This window comes from Boeremia exigua (assembly GCF_020726555.1).
Source record: "Boeremia exigua strain MPI-SDFR-AT-0100 chromosome Unknown C7974scaffold_8, whole genome shotgun sequence".
In the NCBI taxonomy this organism is placed as follows: domain Eukaryota; kingdom Fungi; phylum Ascomycota; class Dothideomycetes; order Pleosporales; family Didymellaceae; genus Boeremia; species Boeremia exigua.
In genome coordinates, this window is record NW_025763525.1 from 1,673,294 (window position 1) to 1,698,093 (window position 24,800).

General features: G+C 37.0%; 3 protein-coding genes across 3 annotated transcripts; 2 read left to right on the forward strand and 1 right to left on the reverse strand.

Moving 5' to 3' along the window:
* Nucleotides 1–1,038: 1,038 nt before the first annotated feature.
* Nucleotides 1,039–2,842, forward strand: C7974DRAFT_315530 (general substrate transporter; the record flags this gene model as incomplete). Its single annotated transcript, XM_046138515.1, has 5 exons — nt 1,039–1,147; nt 1,199–1,725; nt 1,775–2,198; nt 2,250–2,498; nt 2,547–2,842. 5 exons carry the CDS (start codon nt 1,039–1,041, stop codon nt 2,840–2,842), a joined length of 1,605 nt encoding a protein of 534 aa, XP_045995736.1.
* Nucleotides 2,843–3,712: 870 nt separating this feature from the next.
* C7974DRAFT_435336 (autophagy-related protein) lies at nt 3,713–4,459 on the forward strand (the record flags this gene model as incomplete). The annotated part of the gene is made up of 3 exons (XM_046145053.1): nt 3,713–3,788; nt 3,905–4,210; nt 4,263–4,459. The coding sequence occupies 3 exons, from the start codon at nt 3,713–3,715 to the stop codon at nt 4,457–4,459; spliced, it is 579 nt and encodes a 192-aa protein (XP_045995737.1).
* A 2,455-nt stretch (nt 4,460–6,914) lies between these two features.
* Nucleotides 6,915–8,204, reverse strand: C7974DRAFT_457457 (putative endopolygalacturonase; the record flags this gene model as incomplete). Its single annotated transcript, XM_046146056.1, has 3 exons — nt 6,915–7,173; nt 7,231–7,454; nt 7,506–8,204. The coding sequence occupies 3 exons, from the start codon at nt 8,202–8,204 to the stop codon at nt 6,915–6,917; spliced, it is 1,182 nt and encodes a 393-aa protein (XP_045995738.1).
* Between the last annotated feature and the right edge of the window lie 16,596 nt (nt 8,205–24,800).

Here is a 24,800-nt window from a genome sequence, read left to right on the forward strand (position 1 = left end):
TTTGCTGTCCTGACGCGTGTTTTCCGCGTTGCGGCTCGGGCAAGGCTCGGTAATCGATGGGCCGGGATCTCAACTTGGCGAGGCTTCCCGTCGCCCCTTCCCCACAATCGACCCGCCTCCACACCCGCTCCCATCGTAAATATAGTCCACCTGCACTACAAATTGATCCCTTCTCTTCAAAGAGTTCTTGCACTACGAGGACCGGCTGAGGCTGACATAACCACAACACTGGCCTTCGTGTCCCAGGCCTCTGCTTTCACATGCATTGCAATTGCCGCGCATGGTAGATCTGACCATCACAGATCCGGTCATTTACCCGTGCGAGGTAGCACTTGAGGAAAGAATCGCCGCAGGATGCCTACCTTTTGGAGCACCTTATCCCTGCGCGTCACATCATGCCTCGACCGCTGCGACTTGCAAGAGCATCCTTTGAGTCTGGCATCTCTCACCAGCTGTGGCAGACATGAGGCTCACTGCTCATAGTCAGCAATTTCACCAATGGTACAGAAGAGGTTGCATATGAGGCTAGCTCTACGAAATGGAGGTTGACGATGAAAAGAGCAGCTGATGAGGCTGTTTGACGCCCAAGAGATCTACAAAGCCATCCCGCTGCTGGCCCGTTGAGGCTTGGTGCCACCATATTAGTTTGACCTCACGCGCTTCAAATATGAGTCTATGTGCGGCCTTGCCTCGGTACATCGCACCTAAGGCATCTGTCTGACCAAGTTATGCAGTGATGCTTTGGAGGGGTCGCGGCCTGTTTGTCAGAATCATTGGAGATTGCCGAACACTTGGAGATGACGTTGCACCGCCAGCCCACGCCTCCTGCAGCTTGCAATCCTTGTGCCAGGGTATTGTGTGCGCACGACCGAGGAAGTGGAGATCTGGGGAGATCGGCGTAAAGACAAATAGTTTCGCATCCCCCACTGTGAGACCAACTGCGCGACTTGAGCATTTTCCCCGTTGCTAGCCTTGTCTTGCACAAACGACAGCGACACGGCTATCTGCATATTCCTAAAAGCGACGAAAGAGGTCGAGATGTCGGACGATACCCAACACCCCAGGTTCATGGGGCTTACAGGCCGGCCACTGAGCACGGCTGTGTCAGTGGTTGCTACAACCGGATTCCTTCTCTTTGGCTATGACCGTAAGTACCTAGTATCTATCTTGCATAGGATGTTCTTAACTTTGTGTATAGAGGGCGTCATGTCGGGGATCATATCCGCCGAGCCTTTCAACGCATACTTTCCCGAGATTCTTTACAACTCGACATGGCAAGGCTTCGTGACTGCCATCTATGAGATCGGTTGTCTTACCGGTGCCATTGCGATGCTGTTGTATGGGGATACTCTTGGTCGTCGACGAGCCATCATGATTGGTGCGGTCATCATGATCATTGGAACAATCATCCAGATCACACCCATCAAGGGCTACCATGCGGGCGCGCAGTTCATCTTGGGAAGAACCATAACCGGGGTTGGTAACGGAATGAATACAGCCACGATCCCAACCTACCAAGCCGAATGTTCCAAGACGTCAAATCGAGGGCTTTTGATTTGCATCGAAGGCGGCGTCATCGCTTTCGGGACTTTGATCGCCTACTGGACGGATTACGGCTGCTCCTTTGGCCCTGATCAACTCTCGTGGCGCTTTCCCATCGCTTTCCAGATAAGCTTTGCACTTGTGATTCTGTTTGGCCCAATGTTCCTACCTGAGTCACCTCGCGTAAGTCCTCCAGAACTCTCTGACAAGTGCACACACTAACAGTCATCAGTGGCTGTTGAGTAAAGATCGCCATGAAGATGCAATCAAGGTCATTGCAGCACTGCGTGGATACAGCATTGACTCAGATGAGACTCGCCTTGAGGCGCACATTATCATGGACTCGCTCCGGGCTTCTGGTCACAAGGGCGGCAACACGCCGTTCAGCGCTCTATTCACCAATGGCAAGACCCAGCATTTCCGGAGAATGATGCTTGGGGCATCGTCTCAATTGATGCAACAGATCGGCGGCTGTAACGCCGTCATTTACTACTTCCCAATCCTGTTCGAGACATCCATTGGACAGACTCACGAGATGTCCATGCTACTGGGTGGGATTAACATGATTGTCTATTCTATATTTGCAACCACATCCTGGTTTATCATTGAGCGTGTGGGTCGCCGCAATCTCTTCCTGATTGGTACCGTTGGGCAGGGTAAGTACTCAAGTCTGTGTCGCTTCCACTACATTCACTGAAACACCCTAGGCTTGTCGATGGTTCTCGTATTTGGTGCCCTTATCCCGGGTAATGCGCAAGCTGCTAAAGGCGCAGCTGTTGGTCTGTTCACATACATCGCTTTCTTCGGCGCGACCTGGCTGCCTCTCCCCTGGTTGTATCCAGCCGAAGTCAACCCCATCAAGACACGCGGCAAAGCGAACGCTGTGTCTACATGCACCAACTGGCTATTCAATTTTCTGATCGTCATGATTACGCCAATAATGATAACAAATATCGGTAAGCAAGCTTTGTTGTTCCGGTGGTGGTGTTGGGCTAACGGTTCAGGCTGGGGCACGTATCTATTCTTTGCCGTGGTCAATGCGTGTTTCCTACCATTCATCTACATCTATTACCCAGAGACGGCCAGACGTTCGCTCGAAGAGATCGACTTGATCTTTGCGAAGGGTCATATCGAAGGTATGAACTATGTCAAGGCTGCGAGAGAGTTGCCCCATTTGGACGAGCACGGTATTGAGCAGATGCAACGCCAGTACGGCTTCTTCGACGAGCTCGATTCCGGGATGGAAATTCTGAGCGAGAAACACGGCCACGGCTTGACCTCAGAAGCGGTCACACCGTGAGGACTGATGATGGCCCTGATGTTCTGGGACGAACGGCGGATAAGCGATCCTGAAGCTAACCAACTTCAACGCTGAACTTGTAGCCATAACATTTGAAGCTGAAATCTAGGCAATTATGCCCTACATTGAAGGCGGCAGTATCCTACACAAGGTCTTCACGTTGTTTCCTGACGTTATTGTGGACTTCGCTCACGCCCCGCGTGCCGTTCATCCTGAAACATGTGAGGATGGCAACGATGGCGTATCGCAAGCGCAAAGCTCTCGTGTCGTGTACAGGGCACTACTTAGATTGTGGGACGAGTTGGTACATGGCGCCTTGTACTGCGGCTACACATGGCTAATCGGGTGTTCTGCCTCGCAGCACGCTTGACTACATGTGTACAACAATTGAGTTAATGCAGCTTCTAGCGCCACACTTCTGCTGACAAAAGGGTGGCCACGGGCCGGCCATAAGCGTATGACTGCAGCCAGGAACGTGCATGCGAACAGGCTGCACCAAGGCCCGACGGTGCCGTTCTGTCTGTTGCGCAGGTGATGTATCAGCTGCCAGATGTGCTTGCAAACGTCATCGCCCGAGAGTGGCTGAGACAAGCTTGTGAAGAACGGTTAGGCTGCTTTGCAAAGAATGGATTGGGGCAGCTCTGATAGGCGAGACACCTGAGTTGTGGCCCCGCGGCAGCCCATCGCGAGCACGAACCCCCTCAACCCCAACCATTGCACCTGTTCCACACTTTGCCTCCACATACACAAACATTTAGTTCCGCAGACTAGACAGCCTGATACCGTTCGGTCAACGATCGCTTTGTCGCGACAGTGCAGACTGGGAGCGCCGCGCGGCGTGAGACTGGCATCGAACCTGCTCTTGTCAGTATGGAACAACGCCGGCGACCCGAGTACAACCTCGAAATCTTCGCAGACCTGGCCTGTGTCAAGGATGTGGTGAAGGGCAAGTTTCAGACCTTTCCTGGATAGTCTCACATCTCCTCCGCGTCTTCAGAGGGTCCGGAGCACCCCACCGGCACGCACCGCAACAACCAAGGCCATGGCTGACGTACATTACAGCGATATTGCACACTATTTTCTTCCACCGCTACTTCACCTCCATATCGCCTGTCACTCGTGATCTCCTCGACCTTACTCTCCCCGCCATCGACGATGTGGACCTAGAAACTCTGATCGACCAGAGGACTGTAGCTTTGGTGCGAGCAATAGACAGTGCACATCAGCAACGTGGGAGAGGCCAACTTGTAGTGCAGTTCTTCGAGAAGAAGCGGAGAAAGACATACTTCTTTGGCAAAGCAGACGAGGATGTTTGCTGGGAGCAGTGGACGTTAGACGTCACCCTCGCCCAGCCACGGACGGAAGCTGGTATGTTCTGCAAGCGTGAAGATGGTGACGCTGCGACTGACCTACTGCTCAGATGTTATTAAAGTCCGCCGTGCCATGACCAAGTCGCTTGAAAAGGCTGCCCACAAGATCATCGGCATTGTAAACCGCGACAAAGACCACATTCCGCCAATCACGACTACTGATGCCAACCCTTTCCCATACCACATTGTTGTCAACCCTAAATCTGCATCAGAGAACGACTGGCGACCACGCATTGGGTTATTCTAAACCCCCCGTCGCGGCGTACTCGAGGCGCTAGCCTCACGGGCAAACTGTACATATCTATATATCAGCCCAACATAGAGCGTAACGATACCCTAACATGGAGTAGAAAAGCTTGGAGTTAGTGTTCTTCAATTTAGTACCCTTCTTCAACTACCTTAGATAGTACCTTAAAATATTAGACTTTATTAATTCTATATACTTTATTAATTCTATATAGAACTTGCATTGCTAAAATATTATAGTAGTGAAGTACCTAGATTTTGTAGTGTTCTTTAAGTTACTAGGAGTATAGATTTAAGTATAACTTTGTTTATCCTTCTTTTCTACTAGGCTAAATTTCTCTAAATATAACAGAATTATAGAGAGATTAAATTAGAAGAGATAGAATTAGTATTATAAATAAGTAAGTATAGACTAACATACTAGATAGGTAAGTTAACTAGATAGGTAAGTTAACTAGATAGGTAAGTTAATTACTCTGCTAAGACCCTACTAAAATTCCACCTTCTTATATAATACTATAATAATAACGCAAATTAGGACCTTTAAAGGAAGCTAGGATATAGATTGCGCTTTAGGCTATTAAATAAGATGTAATAATCTCCCTATAACGCGCTATAACCCTCTATAACGCACCTTATATAATATTATATAATTAACACGCTAGATAACCTATATAAGCTAATTATATACCTGAATTAAGGAACTTAGATAAGAATAAGAAGGAGGTAATTATTTAGCATATACTTAACCTAGATATAAGAGAATTTGCCTCCTAGCTAGCTATAGTAGCTAATATAGCTAATTCTTTATATAAAGAGTATAATCTAGGCTATATTAGTATAAAATAGCCTAACACGTTTATTAAGTGCTACTCTAAGCTCTAAGTAAGGTTTAATTGTAAGTATAACTATAAGCAAGCCCTCTATAAGGATCTAGAGATTATATAAGGCTAGTTCTGCCTTATATAGAATACTAAAGCTAAGTATAGTATCTAGAACTAAGATATATATAACTTTAATAAGACTAGGTTTATAATAGGCTAGATATTAATAGGAGTAGTTATTATAGGCTTAGAGCGTTAAGGGTAGCTAAAAGTAGTTTAACAGGGTAATTAGGAGTAGATAATAGTTATCTAAGGCATAAATAGTATAGGATAGGCTATTCTACTCTTTATTATCTTCTAAGGCTATAACTACCTCTCTGCCTAGTATAAAGAGGATATAATACCCTATAACTAGATTATTATAGTCTCTAAGAATAGTTAGACTATAAATAAGCTTAGATTCTAGTAGCTATAGCACTTTAAAGCCTATATAGGGAGGCATACTATAGGAGAGTACTAACTACTAATTATTAATAGCTATAAGAGCTATAACTCCCTCTAATTCTAATAATACTATAAGAAGAGGAAGATTATTATACTCTATATACCTCTATACTTATTATACCTTCTATAGCTACTTAATATAGGTTGTTTTGCGATATTAAAGAAGGTATATAGGTGCTAAGCTAAAGATCTTATATATAACTAGATTACCTATATCTTAAAACTTAAGTTCCTGCTATACTTTAAACGTGCATATAATATAGTAATAACTCTAAGTAATATCTAGGGAGAGTTTAGAGGTGCTAGATTAGTTCTGTTTAACCTAGAATAGGTTATAATAGGCCTTAACATTTAACTACGCACTCTATTGCTACTTCCTATCTCTAATAAGCCCTAGTAGTCCTATATACCCTAGAATACTCTAGAATTTAGGTCTTAATTAAAGCTAGTTTAAGAGAAGATTTAAAAGTATATAGATAGTTTGCCTTTCTCTATTATAAACGCGCTAGAAAAGCTCTTAAAAGGCACTAAGATAATAGCGTATTTGCTAGTGTTAGTGCGCAAGTAGGTTTCTAAGCTTTAAGATGCTAATAAGGCTATAACATAATATAAATTATATAAAAGAAAGCATTTATAGTAAGAGAGAACTCTAATAGTTAAAGAGAGGGTATAATTAACTACTCTAGAGGAGTTTGCAGTATATAGTAATAGTAAACATATAAAGAAGATAGTGCGCACTAATAAAGATTAATAGACTATAAGACGCTATAAGTAGTGCTAGGAGATAGGGCATAACTTGCGCATATATTAAAAGAGATCATAGATAGCTCTTCTATACTATAATATATCAAATTACTATTTATAGGCCTATAATAGGGTGTTGTAGGCTAAAAGAGGGTGGAACTTTGGTGGGGTCTTGGCAGAGTGATCAACTCACCCATCCGGTCAACTCACCCATCCAGTACGTTACTAGTTCCTATCTCTATCTACTTCCAAAGGTTTTTAGTGTAAAAAACACCGCAGTTCTAGGTAATTATACCTAGATACAGAGCAGTGGCCTCTGCATCCAGGAGTGCGGTGTGAAAAAAACACAGAGTGGTGTTGTATACTGAATAGAGACCCTTGCAATTATGCGCAGACGCCTGCCGGAACAACAGAGGGCGCACCAACACAGGAAAACTTTTTGCCGCCAGTGACAGAAACTGTGTTCCAGGTCCATCCGCTGCAATTAGCACACTCAATAGCAACATTGGTGCCAGAAGTGGCAACACTATTGGTTCCAGTAATACTCTCCAATGTTAGGCCGGTGATAGGAACACCAGAGCCAGGGCCGTGGGTTTTTGACAAGTCTCCGCCGTCGTAGTTCTGCTCTATCAGGATGCCATGACTAGAGCACTATTAGCGTAGACTCGACACAACTGCCAAAAGCAATAGTGCAACGTACCCGGTGATTCCTGAGAGAGTGATTCCATTGTAGGTTACTCCGTCTATTTTGCCTGTGCCATCATAAAATGACTTTACGCGGATCCCATTGACCGAGTTTGTAACCGAGCTACTGAGGAATTTGATATTGCTGACGGAATTGCTGGCAGTAGTGCTTCCGTGACCCACTGAGCCAACGGAAAGACCGTGACCACCAGTGCAGTTTCCGTTTTGTAAAGTGATACCCTTCGTGTACACTTAGGATGTGTATGATTTAGCAGAAGCGGAAGGACCTACTGTTCCGGAATTGATCGCTACGCAATCATCTTGATTATGCACACTCGCTTTATTAATAATAATGTTTGTGCTGGAGCCGATGTCAAAACCATCTGTATTGTGCGCCGCTTTATTAGAGGGCAGACTGTCGCTAGCTGAGTTGTCGATTGTCATGTGACTGATTGTAAGTCCGTCACATCCATTGATGCTTACAGCTTGAACAGGCGTATTCTCGAGGTATAGATTAGTGATTGACGATGTGCCAATAAGATCGTGAGCAGCTAGAAACTTTGGCTTTGGTGTGGCTCCGTTACTGCCCAGGCCGTCCCAGTACTGTGCACCTTGGCCATCAAGCTTGGCGCCAGTCTCACCAGTAACGACGATGTTCTTGCCACTGATTTGCAGAAGCGGGCCAGCAAATCCCTTCGAAACGCCGAACGTCGAGATCCCCTGGAAATTAACAGCTGTGCCATCAGCCAGTCCAGATAGATCTAGTGTCTTGCCTGCAGGAACTTGGACAGCATTGAAAGTGACCGATGAGCAAGACGCCAATTGAGCGGCGACTTTAGCGGGGTCTATAGCACCAGTGAAGGGGCAAGGACCGGCACGCTTGTCAAGCGGAACGTCGAATTGAGATGCAGAGGTATTCTCTGTAGTAGGCGCCGCATGCGAGATGGTCGCAAGGACTGAAAAGAGTTTGATAATGTGCTGGACTGCCATCGTGAAGGTAGACGACTTCTGCTTTGAAGGAGACAGGTTGCGGTTGAGGTATGTTGTTCAGCTGATGGAGGGATAGGTTGATGTCTACGAATGGGGTTCTCGTGAACTTTATACTGCTCCATCGTTCAGCGAAGGCGTACCCAGTCTAGAACCGGAAGCTCTCCACGCCACTCATATCTCCACTGCTAGTCTGCAAACGACAAATGCCTCAGTGAGCGTAGGAGAAGTACGAGATACCGCCGGCCCTAACGAATGAATAGTCAGTGTTATGGTCAGCCAACGTCATGCAGTTGATATACCCTTGCTCGCTTCAAATCACAGCCGCAGACAAAATACTGGCCTTCTAAGGTCACTTATTCGGGATACCTTCTGTTGACAGTACAACTAACTCGGGCTTCCACATCATGATACTCTCCTGGCGGCCGGACGCTAGTCTCACGTACGTCTTTGGTTGGATGTGGTTACGATTGTCCTCATTTCCGCAAAGGGGCAACACAGCGTGGAAGTCAAGGAGCAGCTTAGCATTTGTACCGTGTGGTAAGCGCGGTAGTATCGAAGGTATTGTGAAGTTGTCTAGGCATGAAGGCAGACTCCATAGATGGAGTTGCCGGATCATGAGTGATCGGTCCGCACTCCGCCCACTAGTAGTTATTCGAATGGCTTGAAGTCTTGTGAGACTGAGCCTAGATCAAGTCTTACCATACTTTGCACTGGGAGTGCTGTTCGTGTGCTTCACTATGGCCATGAGGCTACTGCGGGGTTCCTGTCGCTGTCAAGATTGCGTTTTCAGGGTTGCACGACCCTTACGTTTGACTGCCGATTGACTGTTCGTGAAGGCCTCGTCGCACTTGCAATGACTCGCGCTGTTCAACGCAGGTTAGTTGCAGACTCGGGCTGGTCAAACAACGTTGCTTTGTGCCAATTGGTAGCTATAAACGGAACAATTAACGAACACACAATGAAAGTTGCAGGAATAAAACAGATGCCTAATGTTAGACAAATCTAAGATCCAAACCTGAGTCTCTCAGATCTAAACCTGAATCCCTCCGGCCCGAACCCCAATCTTTCTGTTCCGGAGGGCTCCGGTCAGGATCTTGTAACGCTTCCGTACCGGAGGTACTCACGCTCTAGAGCGGAGGTACTATAGGCTCTAGACCCACACTAGAAAGAGACACGCTGTCTGGTACCTAGTGGATAGGTCTCAGCGTCCGCATTGGAGCTGTGCCAAGTGAGAACTCTAACTCTAACTCTAACTCAACGACGAGCCTGTCTGAAGAACGCACTTGACGCTGCGCAGACCATCATATCGAAGCGTCAGTATGCCAGCACACTGTTTGGAACCATAGTCTGATGCGCTTGTGGTGGGGTTTGCGCGCACTATATTGGGGGCGGTGCACTATATTGGGCGCGGTGCACTCGTCTTCTGAGTGACGTGAACGTCAGCCACAAAGGGCAAAGCTGCATCGTATTCTGCTGCCCTAAACACAGCATGCCGTGCACGAGAGAATGATTCGAGACAGCCAGCAACCATCGAGCGCGCCGCTCACGGTGGATGGGACTCAATGGAAAGTTCCGACATTCGCGCTGTGAAGGGCAACAACTGTCTCCCTGATCACTCGTGCCGCAGGAGTGTGTACAGTGTCAACACGGCCGAATGATTTGACATACAGTGGCAGCGGAGAGTCTGGCTCTGGAACAATTTGCCGGACCCCACGGAAAGGGACGGAAGCTTGATCGTGGAGGTAACTACGCGCAACGACTGTCATGTCAAGAAATGCGCCTTACGAAGTACTTTGGCAACTCCCCAGTAACGTGTCCGTGCACTAATTGCCCACCTACACTAGTCACGCGCCCTAACATTAGTATATTAAGTAGCTAACTAGAATCTAAAGAAGTATATTAAAAATAGAAGTATAATTTTATTAATTAAGTATAAAAATAGAGGTATTATAGTAGAGTGTTAGTTACCTAATAGAAGGCCTAGTGCTCTGTTAAGGTCGTACTTTAAGCAAAGCTCGGAAGCACTATTCAATTAGTTCTCAGGGATGAATACTGTCAGGGAAACTAAAGGGGTCTTGCACTAAGGAGTACAGATACAATCTGTCTGTCTTAAGGGTAAGGGGGTAATAATAAGTAGTATAGAGTAGACTATCTAGCTTAAAGGTTAGGTTAAGATCTAATATTATAGATTAATACTTAGGTTAAACATAAACTATAAGGGTTGTGTTCCTATTTATTATATACTAATGCTAAGGTTTGCTTATTAATAAGTAACTAATAAATGTCTAATAAAAGGTAATAAGGATGCTTATTAATAAGCATAGTTATACTATACTTATTAATAAGTAGTAGTCTATGCACTTGCTTATTAATAAGTAAGTTATATAACTATAATTATAAGTCCTACTTGCTATACTCCTATAACCTAGATAGACCCTAGTTAGTTACTTATTATACTATGCTGCACTCCTTTATAAGATTATAACACTACCTCCCCTTCCTATCTAGTTTATTCTTAAACTATATAAGTTAAGAATAAGATTATATATAGCTAAGTGTCCCTATATCTAGTAATAGGTAAGTTAAGATATTCTTATATATCTATAACCTTTATCTTAGTCTTAAAATTTATTAAGCTAATATACTATCTAAAGTTCCTTATAACTATTATTTCTTTAAAAGCTATAAGTGCTATATTATACCTAATACTCTAAAAAGAATAAAGTATACTAAGTATACTAAAGCTAGCAAGCTATATATTAACATGTTCTAGGAGTTGTTAGACTATACTTATAAGAAGTATTATAAGAAGGTAGAGAATAATAAGACTTTACTAGCTACTATTATTATATAGTTACTATAGAATAAGAAGATTCTAAAACAGGCTAAAGATTACGTATAGTATAAAGCATTAGGCCTAGTAAATAAAATAATTAAGTTAGGAGAACTTAATTTAGTAGAGGAGGCTAATTGTTCTATAGTGTCTATTAGCATATATACTTTGCTAATTACCTAGGGTGCTATAGGCCTTATAAAAGAGTCTATAGCTAACTATAGTACTTCTATACTAGTTAGTAGTAGTTAGTAAGGTTTGTTACTAGTTCCTATATATTCTCTAAGTCTAGGTATCCTAACTACTTAACTAGGTACTCTTTATCTAGTCTAGTTCCTTAATATTTTATTATTTTCTTAACTTCCTATTTATTATTACTATTATTCTAGTAATAGAAGTCCTTCTAGATTAGTATACTAGCATTAGCTAGTTCTAACAAGGAGATATAGAATATAAGCTATATTTTTGCGTCTTTAGGTAGCTTAAGTTAATAGTTAACTAGGCTAATTTTTTCTAAAATAAAAAATAGTCTAACTTTAACTTTGTCTAGTTTTTTTATTAGTCTTCTTATATATAGATTCTTTATAAGGAGATACACTTTATCCTCCTTCTTTAGTAGAGGTGCTGTTTTTCTTTTCTTATTAATATAAGAGATTGCTTATAACTAAGCTCTAGTAATATTATTAAGCAATTTCTAATATACTTCTTTTAGTCTCTATACTAAGGATATTGCTAATTCTGCTTAGATATTACTATTAAGACTTTATATAAAGAGATTTAGATATCTTCTATACTTTATAAGGAATAGTATTGTGCCTATTACCTCTAATAGTTTATTATTATATGCAATTTGTGCTATAAGCAGGAGTAAAACCTAGTTATTCTACTGCTAGTTATAGTAGATATAGAGATATATCTCTATTGTTTAGTTTACTTATTCTATTTATCTATCTATCTATAGATAATAGGCTATAGAAAGCTTCTTCTTTATTCCTATTGCTGCTAGGAATATTATCTAGAAATTTAAAGTAAAGAGCTTATCTCTATTACTAATAATTAATTTAGGAATGCTATAGTATTAAATAATCCTATCTAGGAATACTTAAGTAAGCTACTCTGCAGTATAGCTATATTAGAAAGGTATAAACTTAGTAGCTTTTATAAATCTATCTACTACTATAAATATTAAGTTATAATTATAGTTTGTTATAGGGTCCTTAGAGATTAGTAGTTGTATAACAAAATCTATTATAATGTTTGTCTAAGGTATAGTTAGTAGTTCTATTGCCTATATTTCTCTATACTTAGCATATATACTATATTTATTCTGCTAATAGTTAATATATTCTTTAATATATTTAGTAACCTTGTCTTTTATATTTAGGAACTTATAATATTATCTAATAAGTTCTATAGTCCTTATAATTCTAGGGTAACTATATAGTAGATTATTATAGTAATTATATATAATTCCTTCTTAGAGGTTATCTAGTACTTAACTTAGTATATAGCATTCTTATAATATATATATAATATTATTAAGCTGCTATAAAGGTCTAAGAGATCTGTCCTTGTTAATTCTAAGGATAACAGCTCTATTAATTGTTTTCTTGCCTGCTAGGTTGTATTGTTAGCTAAGCGCGTCTACTCTACTATTGTCTTTGCCTAGGGTGTACAGAATCTTGAATTTATACTAGCCTAGCATTTCTAACTATCTAACTTGTCTTTAGTTTAGAGTCTTAGTAGTAGTAAAATATACTAAGTTCTTATAATCTATATAGATTATAAGATCTAAATAGCTTTCTATATATACTTGCTAATATTCTAGAGATAACATAATTGCTAAAAGCTCTTTATTATGCATATTATAGCATTCTTCTAGTCCTAAGAACTTTTATAAGTAGTAAGTAATTAGGTGCTATTATCTATCTTTTTCGTATATAATATATGCTCCTAATACTAAATCTAAGGTATCTATTTCTATTTAAAGTAGTTTATTACTCTTAAATATAATTAGTGTTAGGGGGTTAATATATGCCTATTATAATAACTTAAATGCGTTATCCTGTTCTTTTCCCTATAAGAAGGGTATGTCCTTCTATATAAGCTTTATAAGTAGTAAGGCCTTCTTTAAGTAATCCTTAATAAATTATCTATTAAAGTTAATAAACCTAAGGAATTCTTAAATCCCTTTAACTATTATTAGGGTAGGCTAATTCTTTACTATATCAATCTTAGTATTACTTATCTTAACTCTATATTAACCTATAATAAACCCTAGGAATTTAACTTCCTCCTTATGCTATTTATACTTCTTAGGTTTTAGTTAGAGTTCTACTTGCTTTAAGCATTCTAGCACTTCTATAATACATTATATATGCTCTTCTAGTGTCTTAGAGTATACTAGGATATTATCTAGATATGCTACTACTATCCTATTAAGGTGTGCCCTAAGGATATTATTAATTAATTCCTAGCACGTGGCTAGTATATTTATTAGGCTAAATAGCATAACTAGGTACTTATATAGTCTATATCTTATTCTAAATACTATCTTCTATTCTTTACCTTCCTTTATATAGATAAGGTTATATACTCCTCTTAAATCTAACATAGTAAAGTATTAAGCTCCTTATAACTAGTCCTATAACTCTATAATATTAGGTAGTAGATAGTAGTTCTTAATTATAATTCTATTAAGCTTCCTAAAGTTAATATAAGGTTATAGCTTGCTATCCTTCTTTAAAACAAATATAATAGGGTACTCTATAGGTAATTCTAATCTTCTAATAAATCCCTTCTTAAGGTTCTCTTAAATATACTTATAAAGTATACTAAGTTCCTTTTCTAATTACTAGTATAGTAGCCTAAAAGTTAGTTACTTTCCTTCCTAGAGCTTAATCTTATAATTCTAGGGTTTATACTTAGGCAGGGCTTTTACTATAAGCTCTTCTTTAAATATCTATACATATTATTAATATATATCTAAAATACTAGGAGTTATATATTTCTTCTTAACTGCTACTTTATAAGGCTAGGGCTAGTTACTCTCTATATAGTTAACTGCTCTATCTTAGCGCATCTTAGTTAAAGTAATATTACTAATTATCTTCTTATCTACTAGTTATGTTATAGTCTATATAGGTTCTAACTATATTATGCTATATTTATAGTGCTTTAGTAAAAGTTTCTTAAGCGCCTAATCTATCTATAGGTTATGCTTTTATAACTAGGGAATTCCTAATATAATATTATAAGTAGCTATTCTAAAAGTGTCTAGGGTAATTTCCTTATAGTGTCCTTAGATAATTATTAGAATAGATAATACCTTATAGGTTATTTCTAATTCCTTAGGTATAGGTTCTCTATTAGCTACTTATAGTAGGTAAAGTTCTATCTTCTAGGTAGGACGTAGTCTAGCTAGCTATATTGCTTATAAAGAGATATAGTTAGACTATAATTCTAAGTCTAATAGTGCCTGCATCTATACTCTACCTAATTTAATAGGGAGTAATATAAGGTAATTAGTACTAATATTATTAATAGATTAATCCCTAGTATATATTATTTATGCTAGTCTAAAAAAGACTTATCCTTACTATTAGTGTTATTAACTTGTTTAAGGAATCTATACTACCTCTTAGCCTCCTAGTAGCCCTTATAGTTATTATATAGGTATTATTACTAATATAGGTTTAAGTAGTAATTATTAATTGATAACTATTTAATGCATATATACTAGGTGTCTTTCTCTCCTAAGAAGTAGTATTATTCTTGCTTATCCTATAAATATACTTTATAAGTGTTGTTCTTGCACTTATACTATTTATTATAGTAGTAGTATCTAGCACTAGGGAACTATCTACTATTTATCTTATTATTATAGTATGCTATATACAAGTTAGTGCTATAGGCTACCTATAAAATAGTATAGTAGAGGAGGTTCCTTGTGTCTATTAGGTACTAGGGCGTTGCTCTATATTACGTAGGCGTGTGCCTAAAGTCTAGTTTACCTTGTGCTAGGATGTCCTTGCTAGCTTGCTATAGCATCTTGATAGTTATATAGTTGTTTTGCTAGTAATCTATAAACTATTTATTATACTACTCTTTAGGTTCCTTTAGGAGTTTATAGATAGATACTAATATATTCTTATAGTTCTTATAGACTTATAGGTCTAAAGCAACTATAGCCTGTATTTTGCTATTATTATAACTCTATAGTAGCTTTAGTAACTAAATATAAGCTACTACTAGTTTATTATCTATAATATTAAGTATGTTGTTATTTTATATATAATACTCTATGCTTTCTTTATTATTGTGTGTTATGTGCTTGTTGCTAAGGTATTATACTATATTAGCCTAGTGCTTAACCTCTAGTTATTAGTCTAAGACCTAAAGTATCTAGTTATAATATTCTTAGTATTTAGTAGACCTATTTAGTTTGTTATACTAATATAGTATAGGTGCTCTACTTTAGATACTTTGTTAGTCCTTATTAGGTTTAATGTATTTATTATTTATTCTAGATTCTATCTCTAGGTTCTTTATAAGATATTCTATATTATTAGTAATTATTTCCTAATTACTAGCATTAGTAGGTCTAACCTTACTAGATATTATATTAAGTTATTGCATAACCTTGTTCTTACTATAACAATGTCTAGCAAAGTAGCCTATTTTGCTATAGCTATAGCAAGTTACTAGGGGCTTACTAGTTCTAAAACTACCCTTATTCTTTGCATTCTACTATTTAGGTCCTTTATTAATGTTAGAGAGGTCTATAGCCTTAGCACTATAGTAACCTATATTAGTTCTAGTATAGACTTGTTATAACGTGTTAGACTAGTAGCATCCTCTATGCTATCCTTATTAGATATTATTCTTCTATTAGTTCCTAAAGGTCTATAGTATAGAATTAGTAACTCTTGCTTAGGGGTTATCTTATAATTCTAACTATAGCTTATATAGTTTAATATTAATATTAATTATAGTATTAACTAATTTAGTAAAGGTGTTAGTGCTAGTGCTAGTGCGCATTAGCTCTTCTTTAATCTTTAGCTTAAGTCCTTGTCTAAACATAGTTGCTAGTGTAGTGTTATCCTAGTTAGTATATATAGTAAGTTGTTAGAACTCTATAGCATAATTAGTAGCTAACTTAGTTTGTTTAATATATTAGATCTTATATCTTATGCTAGAGACTTTATTAAATATACTAAACATAGGTTTAATTTGTTCCTTAAAAGTGTTAAAGTCCTTTATCTAGGCATCTATATTATTAGGGGCTTTACCTATACTATATTATTATATAAAAGGTTTAATCTACTTAAATACTGTGCTACGCATATAGCTGCTAACAAGCATAACCCTTTTAATCTTATTAACGCGCTTACCCTAGAACAAGAAGAATAAGTCCTATTATATAAGCTAATTGTTAAGCTAGTTATATTTACTATAATAGAGATTAGGTTTGTTAACTATAATATTACCTATATAGGCAGCACTATTGTTAGTTATATCTATATTGTTAGACATTAAGCTAGGAGTAGCTTAGTTTCCTAACATAGTAGATATCTTAGGGGTGTTTAAAATATTAAGGTTATACTTTAAGCAAAGCTTAGAAGCACTATTTAATTAGTTCTTAGGGATAAATACTATTAGGGAAACTAAAGGGGTCTTATACTAAGGAGTATAGATACAATCTATCTATCTTAAGAGTAAGGGGTAATAATAAGTAGTATAGAGTAGACTATCTAGCTTAAAGGTTAAGTTAAGATCTAATATTATAGATTAATACTTAGGTTAAACATAAACTATAAGGGTTGTGTTCCTACTAACTATATACTTAAGTAAGTATAGTATTCTATACTTATTCTATTATTCTATTGTTATGCTAAACTAGAATAGCTTGGAACATTATAGGATTCCTTAGAACAGCATGTGACTTATTCTATAGTAGCGTTCTACTAAGACTTTAGAATAGGAGGGGTTATGTTATTATTAGTCCTTAAATGCTAACCTTCTTAAAGACCTTTAGGTTGTCTCTAAGTGTTATTAATCCTTCTATCTCTTATCTTCCACCGTGCCCCTTCTAAGGTTTGTAACACACTACTACTAAGATAGTATTATATATTATCCTATAGAACCTGCTTAGTAGTAGTTCTATAACAAAATCTATTATTACTTCTTCCTACACCTATATAGGGGGTAGCAATAGTATAAGTAGACTATAAAGATAATATCTTGCTAGGGTAAACCTCTTATATAGTATATACTCTTAGTAATACTAGGTAATATCCTCTCTTATTCCTTTCTAACTATAATAGTGCTAAAGCTTCTTAAGCATCCTTCTTATACTAAAATAGCTAGCTAAGGGGTTATTATAATACCTTTTTAGTGCTTATACTTTGTTCTTAGTTATTTCTAACTATTTTACTATAGATTTGCCTATAATAGGCTATGTTAGGCTACTTTAGGCCTACTTATCCTCTAATAAGTCTAAGCTTATGTTAGTGTTAATATTTTAGACTTCTTAGCCTAAATTAGCCTCTAGGTCTCCTAATATTAACACTTTAGCCTTCTTAAACTCCTTATATACTTTTAATAATAATTCTTCTATCTTATCCTTTACTTTACTCCTTATAAGCACTAATAAAATATATAAAGTCTTCTTTCTCTTATTAGAAAGTATATCCCTTATTAGTTTTATAAAGATCTTATTATATTTTTAAGATAGACATTATGCTTCTACTATATAATTAGGCCTTCTAAAAGGCCTATCTACTAGGTTTATAATCCCTAGGTAATAGGTAATAACAAAGTTAAACTAACTTAGCACTAAGTAAGATCTTACTTAGTAGTAGTTAAGAGTTTTAGTTTCTATAAACTATTTTAAGTTTATATAGTCTATTAGTATCTTAAAATAGATACTATTAAGGTATTAGCACTAGTATTTTAAACTCTAGTTAATTACTAGAAGTTCCTAATTATAAGTATTATAATTATATTCTACTTAGATTAATTTATACAAAAAGAAGTTAACTAGCCTCTATTAAGACTTTCTATCCCTATCTAGGCTATACTAGCTTAATATGCTAGCAATTACCCTTCCTAAGGTATTAACTTCTACTTTTATTACTCTATTCCTCTTAAAGTGTACTAATATTAGTATATTAAGAAATATATTTTTAACTCAGGTAAAGGCTTATACTACTTTCTCTAGTAACTATAATACCTTACTTTCCTCTCTTCTTATAGCTAGGCTACCTTGAGCCTACCTTAGCTCTTTCCTTATAAGTATAGTTAAGGGTAGGATAATTTAGCTAAATCCTTTAATAAATCTATAATAGTAATTTATAAAGCTAATAAATATCCTAATATCCCTTACTATATATAGTAATAGCTACTCTTAGATTAATTTAACCTATTCTAGGTTAATACTAATCTCTTTAGATATAATAAGGTACCCTAAGTACTTAGTAGATATAGTATGCTACTTATACTTTAAAAGCTTTATATAAAGCTTTAACTAGCATAGTCTATTAAGTACTTCCTTAATATAAGCTATATACTCCTCTTCTAAATTAGGGAAGATAAGGATATTATCTAAGTAGATAATATAGATAGTATTAACTAGGCCTACTAATGTTTTATTAATATAGGCCTAGAACTAAGTAGGTATATTTATTAAGCTAAAAGGTATTACTATATACTTAAAATAACTATAATATATCCTAAAAGCTATCTTCTACTTATTCTCTTCCTTAATCCTAATTTAATAATAAGTGTCCCTAATATTAAGTTTAGTATACAACTTTACTTAAGATAGGTGCTCTAACAACTCTAAGATTAGGGGTAGTAGATACTAATTTTTAATAGTTATCTTATTTGTACTATAGAAGTTAATATATAGCCTTAAACTACTATCTCTCTTTTTTATAAAGAGGATTAGTGCACTAGCTAGTAATCTTAATTACCTTATCTAACCTCTAGCTATAAACTTAGTTAGATACTTCTAAAGTACTATAAGCTCTACCTCTAAGAGCCTATATATTAGCTAGTAGGGAGAACTTTCTCCTTCTACTAGATTAATTACTAGGTTATATAAGCTCTACTCTATAAGGTCTATAGAATGCTATTCTAATGCTATATTAGCATATTCTAAGTATTATAGTAGAAGGTAGGCTACTTTAGGCCCTTTTAGCACATCTTAGCTTATAAAGCTAATAAGGCATATATAGACATCTACTCTAGACTATCTTATAGTGCTCTTAAACTATTTAGTATCTTTAATACTAACCTACTTAAAATAAGGTATATCTTTATCCTTTATCCTATATAGTAGTACTCCTCTACTTAAGATATTTACCCTTAGTTAATATTAATTAATCTAAGGCATCTTAAGGTATATCTTATACTTTCTAAGATTAGTAACTATAAAAGGTACTTTATAGACCTAAGTTTAGCCCCTTAAGTCCTTAATTATTATATTAATAGTAGTTCTGCTATAGATAGTTAGATCCTTAGTTATACTCTCTACTACTATATATAGTAGTAGGATAATTATAAGACTCTACTTGTTTGCTTCTACTACTAATAGTAGGTTTAGCTAAGAGCCTAGATCTACTAGGGTCTCTATAGTCTTAGACTAGCCTATTATTATCTTAATAGTAGTAAGCTAAGATAGATAAGGCCTTATTATATCCTATAGGGTGCTAAGGTCCCTACTTTCTTGCACTTAGGCTATGTAAGTAAGAAAGAAAGGACTAATCACTTCTACACTCCTTCTTTTCCTACTTTAGAGCCCTTTCTACTATTTATAGACCTGCTAGGCTTTATATAGCTACTTATATAGTGTCTAATACTATTATAGTTATAGTATTAAACTATAGGGTTAACTAAGGCAATATTAGCACCCTTTAGCTATTTTAAGCTAGAATAGCCTATATTAGTTAATGTTATTAATTAAGGATTATAAGCAACTAAATTAATTAATAGACATGGAACAAGTAATTAAGTAAATTAATTAGGTTCTCTGTCTTCTCTAAGGTGTTACAACTACTTAAACATATACCTTGTTCTAGAGCTTAATTAGGCTAAGATACTAAGCTAATTAGAGATTACTATGTCCTATAATTATTATATAGTAGAGGTAATTAAGGTTAGGTAATCTAAACCTTCTCTATAATCCTAGAGGGTTATTAATTAGTAACTTGCTATAACATACCCCTTAGGTGCATAAATCTATTAATTGTTGCACCTGCTTACTATAGCAATAATAATTCTTTTCTTTAATCTATAATCTTAAAAGTTTATTATTACTATTTATTTGCTATTATAACTACTCTTAGTGCTTTGCTTAATTAAGTAAGCAAATAATTGTGCTAAGCCCTATAGTAAATAAATAATATTATGTAGCATGCTTACTTACTTAAACTCTAACCCTTTAATTACTCTTGTGCAATATTATTGCCCTTTTCTACTCTAATACTAACCTTCTAATTACTACTAATTATAGTATAGCTATCCTAATTATAATTTATAATATACACTAACTAGTTAATTAAGGTTTCTACTTTAAGTAAGTTACCTAGTAATACTCTAATTACACCCTCTACTATCTGCTAGACTTATTTAGGCTATTCTACTACTCCTAAAGCTCTAATAGGCACTCCTATATAGTGCTAATCTTATTAGGCTTATATTATAGATAAAGATAATAATAAGTCTACTTAGTCTAATTAGGATTAGCTTCTACTAATTAAAGGCAACTTTTAAGTCTATATATGCTTTAGCTGTATTAAGAAAACCTAAGCTACTATATTTAAGATTAAGATTTGTTATAATTAGTTAAGTAGTAGTAGTAATTAGTATATAGAGTATAGTATATACTTATACCTTCTTATAAATAGTATAGTTACTTAGTTCTTTAGTTATTGCCTTAAATATACTTATAAAAATTGTCCTATAGGTGTCTTCCTAATCTTAATTATTTTATATTTATTTGCTAATTAGAGAGTAGTTTATAGATTAGGAGTTAGAGTATAATTATCTCTCTATACTTATTTCTAAGCACACCTAGCATCTTAATAAGCTTAAGCCTTTAGCTCCTTAATTAATTAATAGTCTTACTTATCCTTTAATTAATTATATTAATAACTTAATTACTAATCCTACTTTAGTAATTCTAAAGTTAAAAGGTAATTCTAAGCACTCTACTCCTAGTAATCTATCTAATTTAGCTCCTTCTTTTAAGAAGAAGAAGAAGGTCTTTATAGCTAATAAGGTATATTTATAATTAGTAACTTTTTAAGCTTTACTAATCTAGTTCTTAGCTTTATATAAGGTTCCCTACTAATCCTTGCCTTATTACTTTTAATTAGAGTCCCTTTAGCTTATATAAGGCTCCTCCCTATCTATATAATTTAAAGTCTTATATAATTTCTTAGAAGAGTAATGCTAATTAGGCTTATTCTTCTTTATACTATAATTAGCTTAAGGCTGCTGCTTCTAATTATAAGGTTACTCTACCTATAAGTTATACTCTCTTATACCTTTGTCTATGCTAATCTTCTTAAATAAAATCTCTTATTCCTATATCTTGCTTGCCCTCTCTTATTATTACTGTTCCTATATTATTTAATGTTAATTATTAATTGCTTAAGTAGGTTCTTGCTAATACTTAGCTTACTACTAAGAATAATACTTATACTAAGTATGCTACCTACGTTTAGGCTTAGAAGAAGGAGGAGGATTAGAAGAAGAAGGAGACTAAGTAGGCTAAGTAGGACAAGATTATAGTTAGGATTAATAGGGCTAGAGTAGCTGCTTAATCTTTTTCTACTAATTGCCTTATATTTTCTAAGGAGTAGCTTAGCTAGTATATAACTACTTATAAGGTGTTATCTAATTAGGTTATATAGATATTTAGTATTCTTAATTATATCTTTAGAGTAGGTAATAATAGTAATAAGGATAAGGAGTAATATAGGTGTATAGCGAGCGGGCCAGTATACCGAGCAGGCTACTTTTACCAAGACTACACTAAAACCTAACCTATTATAGCCTAAAATACTATAAATTAGCGCTGTATAAAGGAAAATAAGCTATAGTATTACTTAGGAACCTTATCTGCTCTATTCTTGCACGTTCGCGCGTTGTGCCCACCCTCTCTACACTGTCTACAGCATTATTAGGATAGTTCACCTCCTTTAGCGCGCACCTGCTTCTTTACCCTCTTACTATTACTATGCGCCCTAAACTCCTGCAAAGCAGTTAACTGCTAGCCTTCTTTAACTGCAAGGCTTCCCTTAGCATAAATATGCCTTCTTTTATATAATTTTTATTATATAGCAGCCTTATTAGCTACTTAAAGCTTGCTAATTTCCTGTTGTGCTAAAACTAGCTTATGCGCAATAATTGCTGCCCCCTTTAACACCTTCTTAAACGCCTTAACTATTAATATAGGAGAGCTGTCTATATGCCTCTAAATCCTTGTCTTTACAAGCATTAATTATAACCTAAGTTCTAGGGTATTGCTTAGGGTTTGCAACTGCTAGGGCTTGTTGTTTATAGGGAGTAGTAGTAATAGAGTGCGCAGCTTTATATTAAGGGTTAATATAACCCGTTCTAGGTTATAAGGGACTAGTCCTGCGCCTTAGAACCCTCCCTAGATATTGCTAGGGGTAATAGCTTTCTTATAAGCTGCTTTAAAGCATAGCAGGAACTCCTACTTTATAATATAGTTAATCTAGTTGCGCATAAGCTTATTAACCTTATCTCTATACGCCTTCTTTAGAGGGCTAAAACAAGCTACGTTAAGGGGCTGCAGGAGATGCAACAAGTATATAGGCATACATAGGGTCACAATCTTATAATCCTTGCAGTATTGCTTGAATTCTATAGAGTTATAGCTCCTATAACTATTAATAATTAGTAAACAGTAGGTGCTAATAGTATATATCTTTATATGCCTATTAAAGTGCTTTAACTAGTTAAAACTAAGCTTATTAGTAGTCTAGCCGTTTTTAGAGATAGTAATAGTTTAATCTTAGGGCAGGTTATTGTCCTTATACTAGTTAGATAGGTGTTAGCAGGCTTTAAAGATAATATAGGGCAGAATAGCCTATCCTATAGCATTAATGCCCTTAATAACTATTACCTACTCCTAGTTGCCTAGCTAGACCTGCTTTGCTTGTCCTAGCTTCTCTGCATCTGTAACAACAACTCTAGTAGATATCTAGCCTATTATAAAGCCTGTCTTGTTAAAGTTATACGTGTTATTGTCTAGAATACTATACTTAGCTTTAATATTAGCTACTAGGCTAAACCAGCCCTAGATTACCGCAGGATCCTTATAGAGGGCTTGCTTATAGTTATACTTGCAATTAAAGACTGTTTTAAGCTCCTCCTAACGCAAAACAAACCTGCTAGCCTACCTTAGGCTAACAGGGGCTAAACTGCGCTCTTTTTGCAGAGAATTAGCTATATTAGCTACAATTATAAGCTAAGGGGACTCTCCTTGCATAACTAGCTTAAGTATGCGCATAATAATTACCTGCTCCTTAGCACTAGTTAGATTACGTGAGTTAGCTATAGTATCAACGCGTAAAGGTCGTCCTGCGCGTTAATAGTCTAGTATAGTTTAAGAGACTCTATAGATAGCTGCAGCACGTTGCACTAGGAGTTTTACGTCTTATTTAAGAGCTTAAAGCGCAAGCTAGATCTAACACTCTTTTAACGCGTTAAAACAGGGTTAGTAGAGGGGCATTTAGATAGTAATAGTGTTTTAGTGTGGTCTTGGCAAAAGTAGCCCGCTCAGTGTACTGGCCCGCTCGCTATATACCTACGTTAGTAGTAGTAACGTACCCCACGGGCGAGCGGATCAACGGGCGAGCGAATCACTTTTGCCAAGCCCCCACCAAAACTTGACCCATCATGGCCCAAAACACCACACTTTGGTCCTGCACGGTACAGTACAGGCTGGAATATCATTCAGAGACCTCTTCTACATCAATCTTGCACGTTCGCGCGTTGTGTCCTGTCTGATTGCACCTTCCACAGCGCCGTTGGGTTGGCTCGCCCTCTTGAGTGCGCACCTGCTTCTTCGCCCTCTTCCCATCACCACGCGCCCCAAACTCCTTTAGAGCTGCCAGCCGCTGCCCATCTTCAACTATTAGGGTCCCTTCCTTCTGAACTCGCTTTCTTTTATGTGATTTTCGTCGCATGGCGGCCTCGTTAGCCGCTCGAAGCTCCTTGATTTCCTGTTGAGCTAAAACCAGCTTGTGGGATAAGATTGCTCCCCCCTTTGCGTAGTGCTCAAGCGCGCTTAGAACAGAATTTGGTGAGCTGCCCTGCTGCCTCTTATACTTCTCTCGAATTAGAGTTGATTGCGACCCAAATTCCAGGGTGTTGCTGGGGGTTTGCGACTGCCAGGGTACGTTGTTGGTGGGGAGTGGTGGTGATGGAGTCCGAAGCTTCACATTAAGGGCTGATATGACCCGTTCTGGGTCAAAGGGGACCAATCCAGCACCTCGAAACCCTCCTTGGATATTGCTAGAGGTAAACACCGCATTATAGGCTGCTTTAAAGCATGGCAGGAACTCAGTCTTTGTGATGTGGCTGATTCGGTTGCGCATAAGCAATTCGGCTTGGCGCCCGTACGCTGTCTTCAAAGGGGCAAAACAGCCCACATCAAGTGGCTGCAGAAGGTGCGATGAGTGCGGAGGCATACATAGAGTAACAATCTTGTTATCCTTGCAGTA